Here is a 20,698-nt window from a genome sequence, read left to right as displayed (position 1 = left end):
ATCCTTCAGCAGGCCTCTGGGTAACCATGGTGCTGATGCCAGCCAGAACAGTACCCCACATCCCCAGAATGCTCCATTTTGTTCACCCTTCCACACATTTTTTGCTGTGTTGCTCTGCTCACTAGAGGAACAGGTTGTGTTGGTGATGACAGAGAAGCAAAAGCACACAGACACTCCGCGTCTGTGTCGCACTTTCATTGCATAGTTATGGGTAAAAGGAGAAGCCTTTTAACCATGCACAAATACTGAAATCACTACAAGTCCAGCCAACTAAATGAAACAAAGGTCCAAAAACAATGCAGACTTTGGTCCAAAACACACTGTAGAAGTAATCCAGTTTGAGACTGTTTTAACTTCCCTGGCTCAATGTGGGAACTGTAGTTTTGTGAGACATTTAGCCTTTCTCTGTCAGAGGGCTTTGGTGCCACAATAAACTACAATTCCCACCGTCCCCTAGCACTGAACCAGGGCAGTTACAGAGGTCTCAAACTGGATTATTTCTGCAGTATGTTTTGGAGCAAAGTCAGCAGTGTTGGTCCATTAGAAAAATTCCAAAATCTATAGACAATAACTAATCAGGATGAACTAAAACTGCCCAAAACTATGAGTGAGTTAAAATCTTGGTTGGATATATATATATATATATATATATATAGGCTAAATAACTGACTGTTTATGGATGTATGGAACAATATATTAAGAGTCAGTTATATATTAATTAATCTAACATGAATTAAAAACATTCCACTCTGAGGAACCTGTAATATGAGGGCTGCACAAACTCCATCTACTCTGGGTTCCAGCTCTACCTATTATTGGCTTTGATTCCACATACCACAAATACGTATACAGTATATTCTTTGACAACATTTTGTTGTTGTTGTGTGCCTTCAAGTCGCTTCCAACTTATGACAGCCCCACAACAAACCTATCATGGGACTTTCTTGGCATTTTTATTCAGAGTGGGTTTGCCATTGATGTCCTCTAAGGCTGAGAGAGTGTGACTTCTCCAATTTTACCAAGTGGATTTCTCAACCAAGCCGGGAATCGAATCATGGTCTCCAGAGTCATAGTCCAATACTCAAACCACTTACTGTGCCGTAAACACTTGCTGGGAGCCAGCCTAGTATAGTAATTTGATCATTGGACTATAACTCTGGAGACTATGGTTTGATTCCCGGCTTGGCCATGAAACCCACTGGGTGACCCTGGGCAAGTTATATTCTCTCAGCCTCAAAGTACCTCCCTAGAATATGAAAGTCTCAACAAAAAATAAACTCTCCCCTTCCTCCAGCAATAATTGCCACTGAAATAAATAGATGCTTGAGTGAAGATAAAGTTTCGAAGATAACAGAATGCAATGCTTTATAGGACTTCAGTGAATTAGAGCTCAGTCCTAGAATCAGTTTTCAATAGTCGAGAATTGGGTCTGGGAAATACATAATAATCACAACGAACTGTTCCTCTGGGCATGTACAAAACAGTTGACAGCTCACTTCCAAAATACAAAATAATAATGGTGATATCTAAGAACATGTACAAATGATTCCATCACTACAGAGATCCAGACAATTTCATATGAGGACATTTAAAAGGAAATTAGCATTCTCGGTTCCAAAAGGATGCCTTCCAGGAATTTTTAAATTTCAGGATGTCTCTCCTTAGAAGGTAAGGAAACACATGTTGATCTGTTCAAGTAGGATGCTGCACGCTTAGGCCTTGGTACTATTTTAAAGTTATTGAAAGTAATTTGAGATGGTTTTGTTGCTCTGTGCCTTCAAGACCTTTCCAACTTATAAGTAAGAAGGGAGAAGATACTGTATGTAGGTAGAAGGTATGAGTAAGTGTTTGAAAGATATCTGAGAGGGAAGTTAATGGAGAAGGAGTAAGAGAATGAGAGAGATAAAATGAGGGGTAGGATGATAAGTAAGCTAAGTGAATAGGAGAGGAGATGGAAGATACTGGAGGATAGTGGAAAGGTAATAGAAAAGATGATTAGAGAGGAGAGACAGAGGAAAGATGGCAGGTTGAAGGAATTGAATGTCATAAAATAGTAGGGTTGCCATAACTGAGGAGCTCCGAACCGGGACAAATGTAGGACAAGGCTTTAAAATGTAGGACCTTTTTTTTTATAAGGTCCTACATTTTAAAACCTTGTCCTCCTGCTCCTTCCCGGCTTGGGAGGAAACCTCGGCCTCCTCTCAGGCCGGGAAGGATGCAAGGGCTGCTCCTCATCGCGGTGATCACCGTGGTGGGAAGCAGCCTCCTCCCGGCCCCCACTCCCTTCCCCGGCCTCGGTAGAGGCTTGGGCCTCCATAGAGGCCGGGAAGGAGGGTTGAGAGCGCCCGCGATCGGCGCGACCGCGGGTGACCCCCACTCCCTTCCCTGGCCTCTGTGGAGGCTTGGGCCTCACTAGAGGCGCGGAAGGAAGGAAGGAGGAGAGCGCCCGCGATCGCACCATCGCGCGCGATCGCGGGTGGCCCCCATTCCCTTTCCCGGCCTCTGTGGAGGCCCAAGCCTCCAGAGAAGTCGGGAAGGGGGCAGCGCCAGGCCACCTCCCTCGCCGGTGGAGGAGGCCAAGCAGGGAACAGAGGCGAGGCTCCTTTCCCTGCCTGGTGTCTGTCCGTGGGTGGTGTGTGTCCCGGGGGGGGCCCACCAGGGCGGGACCGTGCGGACCTGCCCCAAACCGGGAAAGTCCCGCCCCCTGGCGGGATATGGCAAGCCTAAAATAGAGAGTGGGGATCTATTGGATGAATCAGATGTGTAACAATCTCTATATACGATCGGTTGTAAAACGAGGTAGTAAACAGATGTATGTAATGAGTATAAATGTTAATAGGTAAGTATATTAAGATGCCCACAAGTATGTAATGTACTCATTCCTCCACATTTGCGGATTTGACTTTTGTGGATTCAATTATTCACAGATTTTATTAATATGTTATCTCTAGGAATCACTAGGTCCTCCAGCGCAACTCTATAGTCAACTTTAACCAAAGGTCCCAGAAAGGACCTAGAAATTCCTAGAGAGAACATTCCACTAGGCATTTGTAGCTCCTCCAGCACAATTCTGGCAGATGTTGACCACAGAGTTGCACTGGAGGTCCTAGAGATTCCTAGAGAGGTGTTCTCTCAGATAAAAACATAGTGCTTTTGTTAGCTGCAATTTTTCCACATTCACTGGGGTCCTGTGCCCCTAACCCCAGTGAATGTGGAAAGAAGAGTGTATATGTTGTGTATGTTATATGTTAGGTATAGGTGTCTAATGTGTTTAAACGTATATCTTTTTTTATATGTATATTTTCTATTTAAAAAATCCTTTCCAACTTATGGTGACCCACACAACAATAAAGGCAATACTATTACAAAGTTTTCTTGGCAAGATTTGTTTGGGTGTGTATGTGTGTGTGCCTTTACTGTCCACTGAAGCTGAGAGAATGTGACTTGCCCAAGGCCACTCAGTGGGTTTCCATGGCCATGAAAAACAAACATTGCTTTTGCCTAACTGCTGCCTCTTCCCAATTAAGTGTTGATGGGTTTTATATGTTTCAGAAATCTGCAGCACTTCTCCGCCTGTGATCCCTCTTTCGCTCCTGAAAAGAGGGCCGTTTGTCTCTAGCCTCAACTGTCAGCACCATGTCAGCCAAATTCAGGTCACCTCCTAATGCACTCCCTGACCATTACTACCAGGCTGCCAACCTCTGCCCTGCTTGCCCCAGGCATAGCATCAATTCTCTCCAAAGCTCGCACCTGCTTCTCTTCACCCACCGCACACACCCCAGCCCAAAGATAGAAATAGATTCACTGATAGGCAATCCTCAGATCCAAACCGCATAGTCACTGAGATGATGTTTTATTAGACCTTTGGCTAATGTAACATCAATTTGATTCAGTGGATTTATAACTGTGGACAAAAAGTCATCTGTGGGAAACTCAAGTTCAAAACCATGCCTCTGGCCATTTGAATTTGGGCGCATTGCTCTCAGGAGGGCTACTCTGATATGAATGTAGAAATGCATAACAGAAGGCCATGCATAACAGAAAGCTTTGCAAGGACATGTGTTGCAGTCCTAGATGAAAATGGTCCCCATAAGCAGTATGGGGTTCATGTGGCCCTCCAGATGCTGTAGGACTATAAATCCCAGCAACACTATTCAGCTTAGCCAATGAAGAAGAATGGTGGGGGCTAAAATCTAACATAAGCATTATTCTAATAAACAGTAGGCATCTAATGAACAAGGAAAATAAAAGTTGCAGCAGAAAATAGGATTTTGTGCAGTTGTCAATATGGTCTTAAACAGGAACAAGGAAACATTTAAAGAAGAATAGATGAGAGAAAAAAATATATAAACATCACCCATTTTATGTCCAGGAAGGTTGAAATGTTCTGCAGCTGATATTTGGATACTGACATTTCTAATGTCAAATTTGTGTCCATTAATCCTTTTGCTCAGAGACTGTCCTGTTTGTTCAATGTAGAGTGTAGAGGGGCATTGCTGGTATTGGATGGCATATATCACATTGGAGGAAGAGCAAGTAATTGCACCTCTGATGTTGTGGGTTATTATCTCCCTGTAATCTGCTGTCAGAGTAGTAGGGGGTTAACAAAGTAGTTAATGAAGTAGATATGTTCCTGGGCTTTATTTTAACAGAAATGTTGGTACCAGAGGCCGAAGTAACACACAAAGAATAGGGACAGGTTCCTACAAAGAAGAATATGTTTGTTTGCAGTTGTTGTATTGTTGTTACCTTCCCTCAAGTCGATCTCAACTCATGGCAACCCAGTGAATGAGACACCTCCAAGTCCCTCTGTCCTCAGCTGTTCTGCTCAGGTCCTAAGGCCTAGAGCCATGAGCTCCTTGATAGAGTGTATTTAATATGAAGTCTTCTCTTTCTACTCTTCCTCTTCCTTTCCTAGCATTATTGTCTTTTCTAGTGAGTCATGTCTTCTCATGATGTGTCCAAAGTATGAAACCAAATGTGTCCAAAGCCTCAGTGTAATCATCTTGGTTTCCAGGAAGAGTTCAGGCTTAATTTCTTCCAGGACCCATTCATTTGTCTTTCTGGCTGTCCATGATATCCTCAGCACTCTTCTCCAGTAACACATCTCAAATATGTAAAATGAAACAACCAGGTCAGGTAAGTCTTGCACAATTTTTTGTTTAAAAATGTTTTTAAACCTTCTATAGAGCACTAGAGAAAGCTTCTTCCAAAATGCATTCAGGGATGATTTTTTATTTATATATTTTCTTGAGTCTCTACTTCTCTTAGGATTTCTATTCTGGTGGCCAGATATGTTTTTTTTGTTTGTATATGCAGGGGACAGCTGGTGAGGCAGGTTGATCTCTAACTTCCCTGTTTCTCTTTGTTTTGCTCTGCATTCTTTCTCAGTAAAGGATTCTGGAGGCAGCAGCTGTTTACCTTGCCAGTTGCAGGCAGACAAATACAGCCCCATAAGGATCAATTAGAGTAGAATCTTATTCTTTCCCAACTTAAATTTTATTGAATTGCTTATTGCAGGCACATTGCTACAGCCTGATACTGATAGCCTTATCACATGAGAAAAGAAAGACGAAATGGATTGGGAGAGTAGAGGCTTTCTCCTTGCCTCTCCATATGCTGTAATAGCACTTCTGTTCTCCTTCCCCAGGGAGATGGTCATAAAAGCATGCCTTTTGCAAAATTGATTCTTCCAGTGCAACAAAAGACAGACTTTTACAACTGCTTCCCTCGGGAAGAAAACAGAAGTGCTTCAATAGCAGCAAGTGGAGAGGCATGGACAAAGCCACTACTCTCCTAATCTGTTTTGGCTTTCTTTTATCATGTGATAAAGCTCTGAAGATGTGTTTCTCCAACTCTCCTTCACCATCCTCCCAGTGCCAATGCTGCTAAAAATCTTCCAGCTAGGCAGAGGACAACAAAGAAAAGAGGAGCTGGTCTGGCATGAATAGACTTTGTGAAAAGAAGATTCTTTGCCAGAGGATTTATTAACTGAAATATGCCTGCATACAATGTAGACCTCTCAGTCCATAAAGAGAGGAGCAAGTTCTTAGTTCCTCAATTATACAAGGAGTTTCTGTCCTCAACTAACAAAGAAGGCAATTGTTTTTCTCTTGTTCTTGTCCTATTTTCTTATCCTTTCTTCCTTTCTGTCAATCTCTTGGTTTCTTGACTCATTCTTATTTCTTTTTCTCCCTTTCCCTTTCCCTTGTTTTCTGCAGTTAGGGGAGGGGGGAGAGAAATGCCCACAGGATTGGAGATTTGAGGTTACCATTGGGATCTCATTGGAGGATCTTTTCCCACTTGAACTAACAGCATACATTCTTGTACTGTCCGGCTGCACAAATCGTGTACTGTTTAGCCTCACACCCTGGAAGCTGGGGATTGCAGGGCATTTCTGGGTGCAGCAGATTTAGGGCTGAACATCAGAATCACCTCTCTACACATGCTAATTCCCATAATGGAATTCCAGTGCTAATTCTAAGAATGGACTTCTCTACATGGGCTACAGCCAGACAAACTCCCAGATTTCCTAACTTCTGCAGGTGGAATTACAGCATGACAATAATGTACATGGAATGCCATCAGATTGGGGGAAAGACCAGTGTGGCATAGTGGTTTGAGTGTTGGACTATGATTCTGGAAATCAGGGTTTGAATCCCAACTCAGCCATGAAAACCTGCTGAGTGACCTTGGGCAAGTTACACTCTCTCAGCCTCAGAGAGGGCAATGGCAAACCCCCTCTGAAGAAATGTGCCAAGAAAATCCTATGATAGGTTTGCCTTAGGATTGCCATAAATTGGAAACAACTTGAAGGCATACCACAACAACAATCTCCCTCCGTCCTGGTGCAGTAGGGGGGGAAAAGAATAAACCCTGCTCTGACATTATTGGGGATGGGTTCAAATTCCTACTTGGCCATGGAAACCCACTGCGTGACCTTGAGCAAGTCATACTCTCTAAGCTTCAAAGAAAGGGGAAAGCAAATCCCTCTGAACGAATTTTGCCAATAAAATCTGGTGACATGTTCACGTTAGGGTTGCCATAATTCCGAAATGACTTGAAGGGATACAGCAAACACAGAACGCTCATATCTGTATTTGCATTTTGTAACTTTGCCTTCCCCTTTTCTTTGGATGCCTAAACTGTACATCAAATGGTAAAGTGAATGTTTGAATTTGGGGAGTGACATAAAATTTAACGGGGGGGGGGGGGGGAATTCTTATTGAGGGAAATATCCTAATTTTGCCACTCCCCTGTAGTTATACAGAGGATATTGCCCTCAATAAGAATTCTGCACCCACCCACCCCCGCCGTTAAATTTTATATCAGTCCCCAAATTCAAACATTGCAGTAACTGAAAACTTCACTCTACCATTTGATGAACAGTTTAAGCATCCAAAGAAAAGGGGAAGACAAAGTTACAAAATGCAAATACAGCAAATATGAGAGTTCTGTGCTAAGAAGCCATGGAATATGATCTCCTTCCTCAAAGCAGAAACGATAACACAGAGAAAAATACTTACAGAAATTCTGCAAAGCAAAGGGCCCTATAAATTAAAACAAATGGGATTTTACAACAAAATGTTCTAACACAATGCTATTCAAAGTGGTGGTCCCTGGCAAATGTGGGTGGGGGACTGCTAGTCAGATTGCTTGAGAAGCACTGTTCTAACATATCCACAGGTCCCAACAAGAATGCTCTTGTTCAGGGCTCCAGGCTTGCAAGGGGAAGGGGAGTTTCATAAGGATGAACAGGACAACTAGAGCACTGAAGCAGAGACACTTTTGTAAGGGATACGTAATACCCTGCAACATGTAGTTGCTTCTGTTCACTGCCTTATTTTGGGGTAGCTGTATTTCAATTCGAAGCTGGTAGGCATGGGACCACTCAAATTCAGCATCAGAATAAAGAAATGTTGCATTTGTACACACACACACACACACACACACACACACTATAGGACCTTCCTGCCTCTCAGGTGGAGGTTTTAAGCACAGGGAAGGGCCAAAGGACACCTCTTTCTTGGTCTTCCATAATTGTGCTATGTAATAATAGAGGGCTGCCAGTACCAAATATGAACATTTTAGAACCACATAGCCAGAGGTTTCAGGGATATCCAATTCTCACACACAGGAAAAGAGAAAAGGTGTTATCACTGTACAGCATAGGGAGGAGTCTTTATCTCCACAGCACATCCTCTCAACTCCATCCAATCCAAATGGAAAAGAAAATATAAAACCTTGGGTTTACTCCCAGTGGTCTATTAGTTCTTGGATTTCCAAAGCTACCTTTCAACAGTAAATTCCTGTTAGGATATAAACCTGCAAAATAATGTATGTCTGGTCATCTTATTTCAGGGATAATGAGAGGGTATCACCTTGCAGAATGGACTATTCCCAAATTCAGGACAACATTTACTGTACTTTTTAAGCTAGATGCAATGTTTTGCCATTGGCATCCCTGGAGGGAATATTCAGGAGGATCCCTTACTAAGAGCACTTATGACCCTTTGAAGTAGGAGAGGTAGAGATGTGTCTTATGGATCATTCCTTTTATCACAGTAGTTGAATAACTTTTATTACACCAATCTTACAAAAAATTCCTGGCAGATCTGAGGATTTCTATATCATATCGTCTGAATGATCAGAATTCAGTAACAATAGCTAATATAGCCACATTTTGCACAGCTGATATTGTTTGTCACAGGTCATTCATTAAACAGCATTTTAATATTTTGTAGCACCAGCATGATGTAGTAGTTTAAGTGTTGGACTATGACTCTGGAGACCAGGATTTGAATACCTGCCCAGCCATGGACACTCACTGGATGTCCTTAGGCAAGTCACAGTTTCAGTTTCAAAGGAAGGCAATGGCAAACCATTTCTGAAGCAACTTGCCAAGAAGACCTCATGATAGGGTCGCCTTAGGGTCACCATAAACTGGAAACAACTTGAAGGCACACAACAACAACAACAACGAGGTTCTCATAATGTTCTAATACAATATATTTCATAGCTTATTTCTATTTTATGCCATATGGTGTTTTATACTTTTTAAGAACCATTTTCTATCTTACACAGAATAGCATCTGATTTTATATTCATTTTTAAAATTTACCAAGCCATACTTTATAATCTCTTTGCTGACCTATGGCCAAAATAAAGTATCAAACAATCAATATCCCCTCCATCTCAATATTTAGCATAAGCTCCCAGAACCTGAACAAATCAATTCCTTCTTTTCCCCACCATGCTGTTTTCTTTAGTTTTTTGACTGCTTTTAATAGGCATAAAAATATTAGACATAGTTTAATGGTAGATTTAAATAGCAGGCCCTGTCTGTCTGATTTCTAGTATCTTTAAACTATTCTTTCCTTCTTTTGATTTATGAAGTTATATACTTCTGTGTACAACATTTCTTTATTTTGGGGTGGGTTCTAAAATGATAAGACACTTGAGTCTGTCAATAGATGGAAGGAGGATGCTGACACACAGGAACCTACAGCAAAAATGTAGCACTACGTTTCCGGCCCAGGACTTTTAGTAATGAATAAAGAACTTTGAGCAGGATGCTGAGACAATGCTCAGACCTTTCCCAGACAGCTATTTACAGAGCGCCCTGAGAGGAAATCATAATGGTTAAACCAGTACGCAGCAATCACGCCAGTCATTTTGTTCTAGAAACAAATGTAATGCATCCCAGCCTATGTCAGTCCTTATAGTAAGAATAGCAATAATGATAATGGTTGTAAATCCCAGAGCTCCACCCCTCCAGCTATGTAGCATCTGGATTTCTCCAGCTGAGGAATGCTGTTAGATACAGATGTTTTCCAGATGTTGTTTTTACTCCAGTTTGAAATTTTGAACAGCAGTAAAAGCAGGCCTATAGGCTGAGCTACTTTTCCAAGACTCTAAAAAGGCAAATGCCATAAGGGGCTCATCTCCCCACATATACTGAAAAAGATGGCCAGGATGGGGAAATGAATAACAGCCAAATATTGGGGAAATTACCAACATACTCTCGCTCCCTCCCTTCTTTCTTTCTTTTACTATAACTCCCAGATTCTGTACTGAGCATGATCCTGTCGGATGGGGTTTTGAGGAAACTGCAGTCCGATAAAGTAACGTTCTGAAGTTCTGGCAAAAGAACATACAAGCAACCACTGCCCTCCAGGTCAAACACCTGGCTCTTTCCATCAGCCTGGTTTGTGCTTTGTAAGGAAAGTCTTTAAAGTGCAACCACAGCGTGCCTAAAGAGAAACTCTGCTTTCCCAGCTGTCAAAGCAGAAGTAAGCAAAAGATATGGAACAAGCCTGAGCATCTTGAGGTCCACTAACTGAAGAGCAGCCTGACAGCCTACTGGAAGACTGAAAAAGCCTTTTACTGCTACTGTTTACCTGGACCTAAGAACAGTGCAGACCACCAAGATGACAGGTTTGCTGGGATGCATCTAATCTGATGAGCTATAAATTGTGGCAAGCTTGGGAGAAAGGAAGGACAGCTGTAGTCATAGGTCTTGCCAGTGAGCCACTTTGGATGTGAAGCCAATCTCTTCAAAGTGTGTTTCCTCTCTTTGGTTCGGCTTTGGCTGCATCTGCATTGTAGAAATAATGCAGTTTGACACTGCTTTAACTACCATGGCTCAATGCTATAGAATTCTGGGATTTATAGTTTTGTGAGATATTTAGCCTTCTTTGTCAGCAATCTCTGGCGCCACTATAAACTACAAACTCCAGGATTCCATAGCACAGAGCCATTGCAAAGCAGTGTCCAACGGCATGATTTCTGCAGTGCAGATGCAACCTCTGTTCTCCTGAAGGCTGCAATCGTACCTTCCTATCTCTAATTTTTCCTCATAAAGGAAATGCCTTCTTGTTAGAGCTTGGCCATTTCCTTTTAAGGAGAATGTATACAACAACATACCCAAGACATCCATAACTGAGCAGGGGTAGAATGATGCTCTGGGTCCCTACTCATCCTACCCTTGCTCAGTTATGGATGGCTTCAATGTGTCATTAATATATATATATTTTAAAGAATCTTTTATAGTTTTTTATTTTTTATTTTTGGCAACATGACGAAGGAGGTGGGGTAGCTATTTCGGCACCACTAAAAGCAGCTTTCAGAAAGGGACAACTGCCCCACATACACATATCCTGCAGACAGTCTAACTGCATCCTATAACTCAATATTCTCACTCTTCCCAGATCCAGGATGCCTCATCAGCCAAAGGAAATCCTGCCACACTCATATGACAGTCAAGAATCTGGATAGAGCTCTGACTAACATTTCTTTCCCAATCCCAAAGCTTTAACTAGCTAAAGGATCAGGGCTCCATCACCAACTCCCCTTCCTGTCTGTATGGATATTTCACTCACTCATAATGGGATCAATAAGAGAATAAGTTATGGGCTGACTGCCCAACCCCCAGAGAGATTACTCAGGACCTCTCCAGAAATGGCAAACACAAAAACTGCATCGTTGCTTGTTCCAGAGGCCAGACCTTTTATGTATTTCATAACATCAGCAATTTATCTTTTTTTTCTAGATATAGCATTTAACACTTTATCTGTGTCCTCTTTTGAACCTCCACTGCAATTTCCTCTTTCTTTACTCAGTTCTGTTTGTAATGATTCGATCACTTGAGTCTTCCTTGTGGTTGCCAATATAAGGTGAAAGGAAAAGGGAAAGGTAGTCCCTTGACATGAATGTCTAGTCATAATCGACTGTAAAGGGACGGTACTTATCTCCGTTACTAAGCCAAAGAGAAGACTGCTCTGGTGGCCATGTGGCCAGCATGACTGCACAGACTGCTGTTACCTCCCCACCAAAGTGGTTCCTATTTATCTACTTGCATTTGCATGCTTTTGAACTGCTAGGTTGGGAGATGCTGGGACCAGTGACAGGAACTCATCTCATCATGCAGCACTCAGGCCTCAAACTGCCAACCTTCTGGTCTTCCGATCATCAGAATTGGAGTCTTTACCACTAAGCACCACATATACCACTAGTTATAATAAACCAGGGGTAGGCAACCTTTTTGAGCCGGGGGCCGGGTTGCTGTCCCTCAGACAACTGGGGGGTCGAAGCCAAAAAATAAATAATTAAATAATTTTTTTAAAAAATTAAATAAACAAATAAACCGGGACAAATGTAGGACAAAATTTTCAAATGGAGGACACTTTTTTTAAAAAATGGAGGACATGCCAAAAAAATTGCTGATTTTTTAAAAAATGTTAATATAAATGCATGTTTCGGAGGCTTCTATAGACAATTGCCCCCCTTGCCCGCCGCTTGCCCCCCTTGCCCGCCTCCTCCTGATAGGCCAAAGGCCCCACGCTCTCATGCGAGAGGCCAAAGGTTCTGGCGGCAAGCGGCGGCAGGACCGGGCTGGGGCCGGTCCCAAGGCCTTGCCGGGCCGCATCTGGCCCGCGGGCCGCAGGTTGCCTACCCCTGTAATAAACTGTGCAAGACCTAAACTATCTGAATAAAGCAAAGGTCCTTGCAAGGCCTCAGCTCCTCTGCAAGATAAAGTTCTTGGAAGATCTGTAGAACAAATCTTGCAAGAGGTGTTCCTATCAAAGCTGTCACAATGATATGAAGTACCCTTGAAGATCAGTTGTGACTTATGAGGATAAATCTGCTCACACTTTTGATAATATGGGTGCTTTCGTAGTTCCAAATCTAATTCTAGTATTATTGGGAAAGATTCAATTTAGAACAGGGGTTCTTAATCTGGGGACCAAGGTGTCCATGAATAGTTTCAGATGCTCTGTGAATTTGGATGGGGGGAAATTACATCTATATTTTCACTAACCTCAAACTGAAATTTAACACATCTTTCAGCTATGAATACATGCAACAAACCACAATTGTATTATCAGTATCTGTGTCCAACAGAAATTACAGATATTTTCACATCACTTTACAGTTGTTGCCAGGGGTTATAAATACCTCTTTGTGCATGGAGGTGATCCCCACTACATTTAGCAAAGCAGCCAAACTGCCAATTCTGAAAAAGCCCATTGCCAGTCTGTTAGTAGTACAAACTATCAACCATCCCCAAAAATTTCCATTATGGGGAAAGTACTTGAGTGCATGGTGGCCAGTTAACACTAGGTCTTCTTGACTGGAATTGACTTTTGCCCATGACTATTTCGTAACACATCTGACAAGAGCAACATGCATAAAATGTAGTATGGCTTCATTTAAACAGCAGAGTCTAGGAGTAGAAACCTGATATTAAAACCAGGAATAGGAGACTGATACTGTTTTTATGCCCCTGCACAGACAGGCCAAAATAAAGCTGCTATGGGTCACTTTGGAGGTATGCTGTTTAAATGATGCATGCGTCCTAAGAGGCTGGAAGCCATGCCAAATCCACGATCCAATCCTAAGGACTGGAGCCTGGCTTTGGCATGGCCTCTGGACTCTTAGGACGCATGCATCATTTAAACAGCATACCTCCAAAGTGAGCCAAAGCAGCTTTATTTTGGCCTGTCTGTGCAGGGGCATAAAAACAGTATCAGTCTCCTATTCCTGGTTTTAATATCAGGTTTCTACTCCTAGACTCTGCTGTCTGTACAGGGCCTATGTATGTATGTACGTATTAAATGTATACTGTACTCTGACTTTCTCCCAACTTGGGATCCAAGGCAGCTCACACCACGAATTAAAACAACCTACGTCTAAAAAGAAAAAACCCTAATGATAACAAGTTTTTTAAAAAATTAAATAAATTCCCAAATTAAAACATCAATGAAGAAGGGTCAGCCCTGGTTAATACTTGGATGGGAAACTGCCAATGAAAGAACTGGCAAAACCACCTCTGAGTATTCCTTGCCTAAAAAACTCTATGAAATTCATGGGGTCACCATAAGTCAACAGGTGACATGAAGGCACATACACACTTTAAAACAATGTAAAACCATTTAAAACATAACAAAAAACAATAAAAGTACAATAAAGGACCTTCCCACATACAAGCTTCTCAACCAACTGCCTGTTCAAATAAAAAGATCTTTATCTGGTGGCAGAAGGAGATTATGGAGTTGCCCAAGCTAGTTTCTCAAGGGGAGAGAATTTCATAGCCTGGGAGCAGCCACTGAGAGGACTCTTTCCTGTCTAAACAACTAGGACATTAAAAACCAGTGGCCATGTGGCTGGAGAATCACGGAAGGAAACTTTTCCAAGGTCTGATCAGGAGACCGGAAGGTCATTAGAAACAGATCTGAAAGTGTCCCAGGGTTCCAAATATACACCGAGGTGAGAAAGGTCAGTTTTAAGTTTGTTGTTGCTGCGTGCCTCCAAGTCATTTTCAACTTATGGTGACCCTAAAGTGAACTTCTCACAGGGTTTTCTTGGCAAGATTTGTTCCGAACGTATTTCCCATTGCCTTGCTCTGAAGCTGATGAGAGTGTGACATGCCCAGTCAGCCAGTGAGTTTTCATGGCTGAGCAGGGATTCGAACCCTGGGCTCTCAAAGCCCTAGTCAAACGTTCAAATCACTACATCACACTGGATCTCTTTTCAGTTTATCAGAGGCTAAACAAATTTCCATGAGAAAGTATTACTGTGAAACCAGAGTGCTTGATGCATCTAAAAGATCATCTGTATCTGAAATGGAAGACTATCCACTTGTCTTCTTCCTAGGCTGCTCTAAACTCCTTAGAGAAAATACCAGTTACAATAAACAAACTCCCATCTCTTCAGCCTTGCAACCTCTCATCAAGATTTGGAACCTATCTTATTGAATGGCTAGTCAGTGGTGAGGGAAAGGAGCTCTTCTGGACCTTGAAAAGTTACCTTTTTTGAGCAGAACTATCTGTATCTCCAGAGGGAACATCCTAGTGGCCACACTAGTCCCAACTGTTAGACCCAACTGGAGTAGACACAATAGATTGATTGGATTTACATAAGCGTGGGTTTACTATTGAGTTAATGGGTTTACTTTAGCTGAGAGTAGCAATTCGATTTAGGCCCCTCAAAAAATGTTTTCCCAAGTTCTGTTCCACATCTGTTCAGATGCATCCTACTTGCTGTTTCTAAAACCTGGCATATAAATCCAAAGCTAAACTCTGAGTTCAAATTAACATCACCAGATTTGAAAGAATTATCACTAGGCAGACCAGGGAGACAATCAGGTGACCCTCCAGATGTTCTTGGACTGCAACTCCCATCATTCCTCACCATTGGTTGTACTGGTTGGGATGCTGGGAGTTGCAGTTAACAACATCTGGAAGGCCACCTGATTCCCACCCCAGTGTAGACCCATCCCAGCTCATTCCTTAAAATAGGTTAAGTGCTTTGTGAGTACGACAACTCAGGCTCCACTGTATGCCTTGCTGTGTTGACAAAAAATCCATTATGTGAATGGAGAAAACTTACAATTCCACTCACTACATAAATCAGAATTCTCTTCATTACTACGAGTACCTTTTCACCCTGAAGAAGAGATCCCAGGTTATGCCTTGTGCCTAATCATGCAACCACCTTGCATTGCAGCAAACTGACAATTTATAGTAGTTCTTTTAATATTCAGCAAACATTTGTAATATTTGTGTTATCATATCCATCAGCCATGACCAGAAATAGAAAAACAAGATGAAAAAGAAGATGAAAAACTGAGCCCAACAGCTACTCAGAGAAGCTACATGTGAGCTGCAAAATAGGCCGCAAGGGCTGCTGCCATGTTGCAGAATTAATGCAGTTTGACATTTAACTGTCATGGGATTTGTAGTTTGTTGTGACACCAGAGCTCTCTGACAGAAAAGGTTAAATATCTCACAAAACTACAAATCCCAGAATTCCATACCATTAAGCCATGGCAGTTAAAGTAGTGTCTAACTGTATTAATTTTGCAGTATACATGAAGCTATTCTCTCTTTAAACCAGGGCTCAGACTTGTGATGGCTTGGCTTTGCAATCCTTGAAAACTATAATAATCATAAAAGTAAAAGGCATCTGAGAGCATGCAGAGTGCCTCTGTTCTGATCACCAGACAATAGCAGCTACAGATGCCAGATTAAGGACTAGTGCTTCTGGAGCAGATGGCATGCTGCTGAATATATTTTCATAGAAATTAAGCACCCAATGCTAGCATGGCATAGTGATCTGAATGCTGGATTATGACTCTGAAGACCAGGGTTTGAATCCCAGCTCAGCCATGTAAACCCACTGAATGACCTTGGGCAAATCACACTCTCTCAGCCAAAGCGGATGACAATGTCAAACCTCCAATGAAGAAACCTGCCAAGAAAACCCCATGATAGGGTTACCATAGGTCGGAAACAAGTAAAGTTTAGTTTTTAGGAAAACACAAAAAATGCAGGATCACAAGGGACAAGGGCCTAGCTATACAGAGTATGGAAACAACGCTATGCAGAAATACAGCTATACAGACTGGAAACAATATCCTCTGAAGGAGAATTTAATTTGAAATGGGACTAGAATCTCTTGCAGAATAAGGAAACATGGCAGCCAGGAGTGACATTGCCAGGAACCACTGGGTTATTACCAAGTAAACCTAACCACAGAATCACACAAAGAGGCTCCCTGTGTTTTGAATTCAGGTTGGAGGAGGCCTAGCTTGCAGGTCAAGCATTCCCACTAGAAACGCTGCCAACATATTAACTGGCAGATGTGACCCGCAGGTGCATAGAGCAGGCAGCAGGTAGAGGGGTGGCGTCAGATGTAAAAGAAATGCAATGAAAAGATTCAAGGGAGACAAGGAGATTTCTGGAAATGTTGGTGTCTATTCTACCTTTAACAGGAGAGAAGAGATGAGAAATGACAGATCCCTCGCTAGAGAATACAGGGAGGGGCTGCCGTTTCTATCCGCCACCCCTTCGCACACGCTCTAGTGAACACCAGCTGAGATGAAGCTTTAGAGCTCTCCTTCCAACACGTACGCCAAGAATTTGCCAGCAATGCAGACCAGGACAAAATAATAATAACATTAACAACAACAAAACAAAACCCCAGTGCCTCTGTCTCCTCTGTGCCATAGGGACCCAAGGCACATACAGTCAGGGTGCAGAACGCCAACTGGGCGGAAGATCTATTGTGAGGAACCATGCAGCCCTTCCTCACAAGTGGCACCTGTGCACCAGCTCCCCTTCACGCCCACCAAGCACAGTGCCACACCTCCCCAGAGAAAGGGGGGCACCACTTCTGCCCTTCAGCACCGCCAGAGGGAGGTGTTTTACGCAATCCCATGGCTGTGCCTTGTGTGTACACACACACACACACATGCACACAGCCATGTTGCAAGCAAGGATCCCCTGTGGGAAGTCCATGGCGCCAAGAAGAAGCGGGTGGGAGCAGGGCATTAAGTCACCTTGGAAAAAATACAACCAGGTACATTAGCGATGGGTTGATGAAAAGCACAAATATTACAAAAACATTGTATATGTAGATAGAAAAAGAGTAGATGAACAGGCCCTGCCCAGACTCATAGAATCACAGACTTGTACGTGTGAAAAAAGGCACTGCACATGCAACCTCACATATAATGAGATTTGCTGCCCTTTCAGACACAATGCTGCTCGGGGCAAGCAATCCACACATCCCTCAAGCAAGCAATGCGCCAGTGGCAACTCCAGGGTATAAACCTACTAGATTTATAGAAGAAGGGCAAGAGAGAGACAGGCAGACAACAGGTCTGTCAACAGAGGTCAAAGAGGATGTAGGGGGAATGGATGGGTGTGGACAGGCAGGAGAAAGAGCTAGGTGGAAGAAGACTGATGTGTTTGTGTATTGTGTGGGGTGTGTGTGAACAGGGAACAGAAAAAAAAGGAGACCCCCAACAGAGGAGAAAAGCAGACAAAGGTTCCTGGTGGGCAATGGGGAAAGACCCTGGAGGGGGCTGCTTGCCTGAGTGGGGGAATAAAAACAAGATGATGACCATGTAAGGCGATGGCCGGCCAAAGGGGAGGGAAGAGGGATGGAGGGGGAATGGGGGGAAAGAAGGGCTGCTGGGGGAGGCAAGGCAGGATGACAGATGGGAGTCTGGGGTGGAGGTAGGGGGGGATCAGGCTGGCCAGAAGAATAGACCACCCTTCCCTCTGCCTTTCCAACCCCCTCCTTGCTCAGCAGAGGCAGGGTAACCAGACGTGTCCTCCTTTCCCAGGACATGTCCTCCATCTCAGCCTCCTGTCCAGGAGGAAGTCCAAAAAGGACCTCCATTTGCAGCCTAAGAAGCATGGATTCATGTACAGGAGTGTTTTTAGCTTTTATTTATTCATGTCCTACCTCTTTTTTCTTCAACGCCCTCCATTTGGAGCCTGATTAAAAAGCATGGGTTTATGTTTACAGGAGTGCTTTTAGCTTTTAATTTTCAATGCCCCCCTCCCCTCCACGTCCTCCATTTTGAGCAGCACTAAGAAGCATGAATTTATACTTATACAGTAGGAGTATTTCTAGCTTTTATTTCGCAGCGCCTTGCATTTTCTCCCTCTCTCTCTCTTATGTCCTCCATTGGGAGCCTGAGGGAGAAGCATGGGTTTCTGTTCACAGGAGTCTTGGAGCTGTTAGTGGCTGGTGTCCTCCATTTCTGAACCTGACTAGCTTTCTTGAAAAGAAAGTACAGTAAAGGGGGAAAATGGACAGGACATTTTGAATTTACATTGCTAAGAGTGTTGTTTTCCCTCCATTTCCTTTTCTCATGTCCTCCATTCTGAGGTGCCCTGAATGGAGGGGGGCAGAGAGGGCCAGCCAAGGAAGGGCCCCAGTCCTGGCCCCCCAGAGCCCCCTCTTTTGTCCTGGGAGGGGCTCCTGGTTGGGGGGGGGTCCTCCTTCAAGTGGGATCCCACCCAGAGCCACAGACAATGGGGGCCCTGGATACAAGGGAAGAAACCCAGAGGATCCACCCATCTTGCCTCCCCCCCCAAAAAATCCCCTCAGACCCCTCCTCTTGCATTCCTTTTCCCTGGAGATGAGGGGAGAAGCTAAGAAGGAGCAAGGAAAGGAGCCAGGTCTGGCCAAAGAAAGAAAGGAGGGAGAAATGCATAGAGTGCCCCCCCCCAGTTTATATATATATATATATATATATATACACACACACACACACACACACACACACACACATATACACACACACACGAAATGTTTCAAGGCATGACTCCCATCCAGCATCGTAAAATGGAGGACATTTCAAGAACTGCAAAGGAGGGCCAAAGATGGGGGGGCATTCCCAGGCAAATGGAAGGCGTCCCCAAGTAAAAAGCTGCAACCCAGAGAAAGCCCTGCTCCCAATGGAGGACAGGAAGCAGCAAAGCAGAAGGGCGCGTCCGGGGGAAAAAAGGAGGACGCTTGGCCACCCTGAAAGCAGAGAGAGACCCCCAGAGAGAGCCCCCTTGGAGCCCTTGCAAGCTGTGCCCCCCTCCTCCTTGACTCACCCTGGGGGCTGGCTGCCTCCAGCGCTGGCCATCCTAGGAAGAGGGAGAGGGAGAGGAGGGCGAAGAGCATCGCCAGAGCATCCCGAGGCATCCTGGCCCCCCGCTACCCGGCCATGGCCAGCCCCAGAGCCCTCTGGAGATGGAGAGAGAGATGGAGGGATGCAAGAAGAAGAAGCAGCACCACCAGCAGCACCAGCAGCGGATGCCCTCCTCCTCCTCCTCCTTGTCCGGACCTCAGCCCAGGAGCAGACGCCAGGGCGCCACCTGCTGGACAGAGGCGGCACAGCAGCAGCAGAAGAAGAAGTCCTATTCCTCCTCCTTCTTCTTCTGCAGCGCTCCGCCTTCGCCTTACCTCACCTAGAAACTGTATCCTGTCCAATGCCAAAGTGGAAGGAGGGGAGAGCGAGCCCCCCACCATCCCTGAGCATGGGCCGGGGAGGCTTTGCACTCTGCACATGCTCAAGGATGGAAAGACATGTCTTTGATGTTGATGATGCAGCAGCTATATTCAAAACTTTCAATCTATAATATATATATATATACACACACACACACACACACACACACACACCTAGCATATATATAGCATGCATATATATATATATATGAATATATAGCTAGTTTATATATTCATATATATATACTCACACACACACCTAGCATATATAGCACACACATATATAAATATATGAATATATAGCTAGTTTATATATTCATATATATATATATATATATATATATATATAAGAAAAGGGATTTAATAATAATAATATGAAGTCAAAGGCTTTTATAGCCTATATATATATATATATACTGTATACAGAAAAAGGGATGTAATAATAATAATATGAAGTCGAAGGCTTTTATAGCCTATATATATATATATATATATATACACACACATACATACACACACACACACACATATACAGGAAAAAGGATTTAATAATAATAATAATAATAATAATAATAATAATAATAATATGAAGTCGTAGGCTTTTATAGCCTATATATATATATATATATATATATATGCAGAAAAATACAATCGCATAGTACAAAGTAAAAAATAAATCTACAATCCACAACCCATTCCCAACACCAATGACATTCAAATACACATTCCAAAAGCATTCAGGTTAAAATAAGAGTTAAATTCAAATTACAAGGATTAAAAAGACAGGCAGATGATAGGGTAGCTATAGGCAGAGGGGCAGTCTAATTTATGAGATCAATTCAGGAAGGCCTGCCGGAAGAGATCATTCTTGACTGCCTTTTTGGAGCTGTCGAGAGTATTA

At 43.2% G+C, this 20,698-nt stretch overlaps 1 protein-coding gene across 1 annotated transcript in view; it reads right to left on the bottom strand.

Annotated features, from left to right (window-relative positions):
• The window catches only part of FAM171A2 (family with sequence similarity 171 member A2), a 43,449-nt gene extending 23,841 nt beyond the window's left edge, over positions 1–19,608 (bottom strand). The window contains exon 1 of the mRNA XM_042474717.1: positions 19,401–19,608. Within this exon, the coding sequence (XP_042330651.1) occupies positions 19,401–19,491 (91 nt within the window). The 5' untranslated portion in view covers positions 19,492–19,608. The remainder of the gene's footprint in view (positions 1–19,400) is intronic.
• Positions 19,609–20,698: the final 1,090 nt, after the last annotated feature.

The sequence above is a fragment of the Sceloporus undulatus genome, chromosome 6, assembly GCF_019175285.1.
Source record: "Sceloporus undulatus isolate JIND9_A2432 ecotype Alabama chromosome 6, SceUnd_v1.1, whole genome shotgun sequence".
Classification (NCBI taxonomy): domain Eukaryota; kingdom Metazoa; phylum Chordata; class Lepidosauria; order Squamata; family Phrynosomatidae; genus Sceloporus; species Sceloporus undulatus.
Note: the sequence above shows the minus strand (reverse complement) of the source record. Positions and strands in the feature narration are given on the sequence as shown.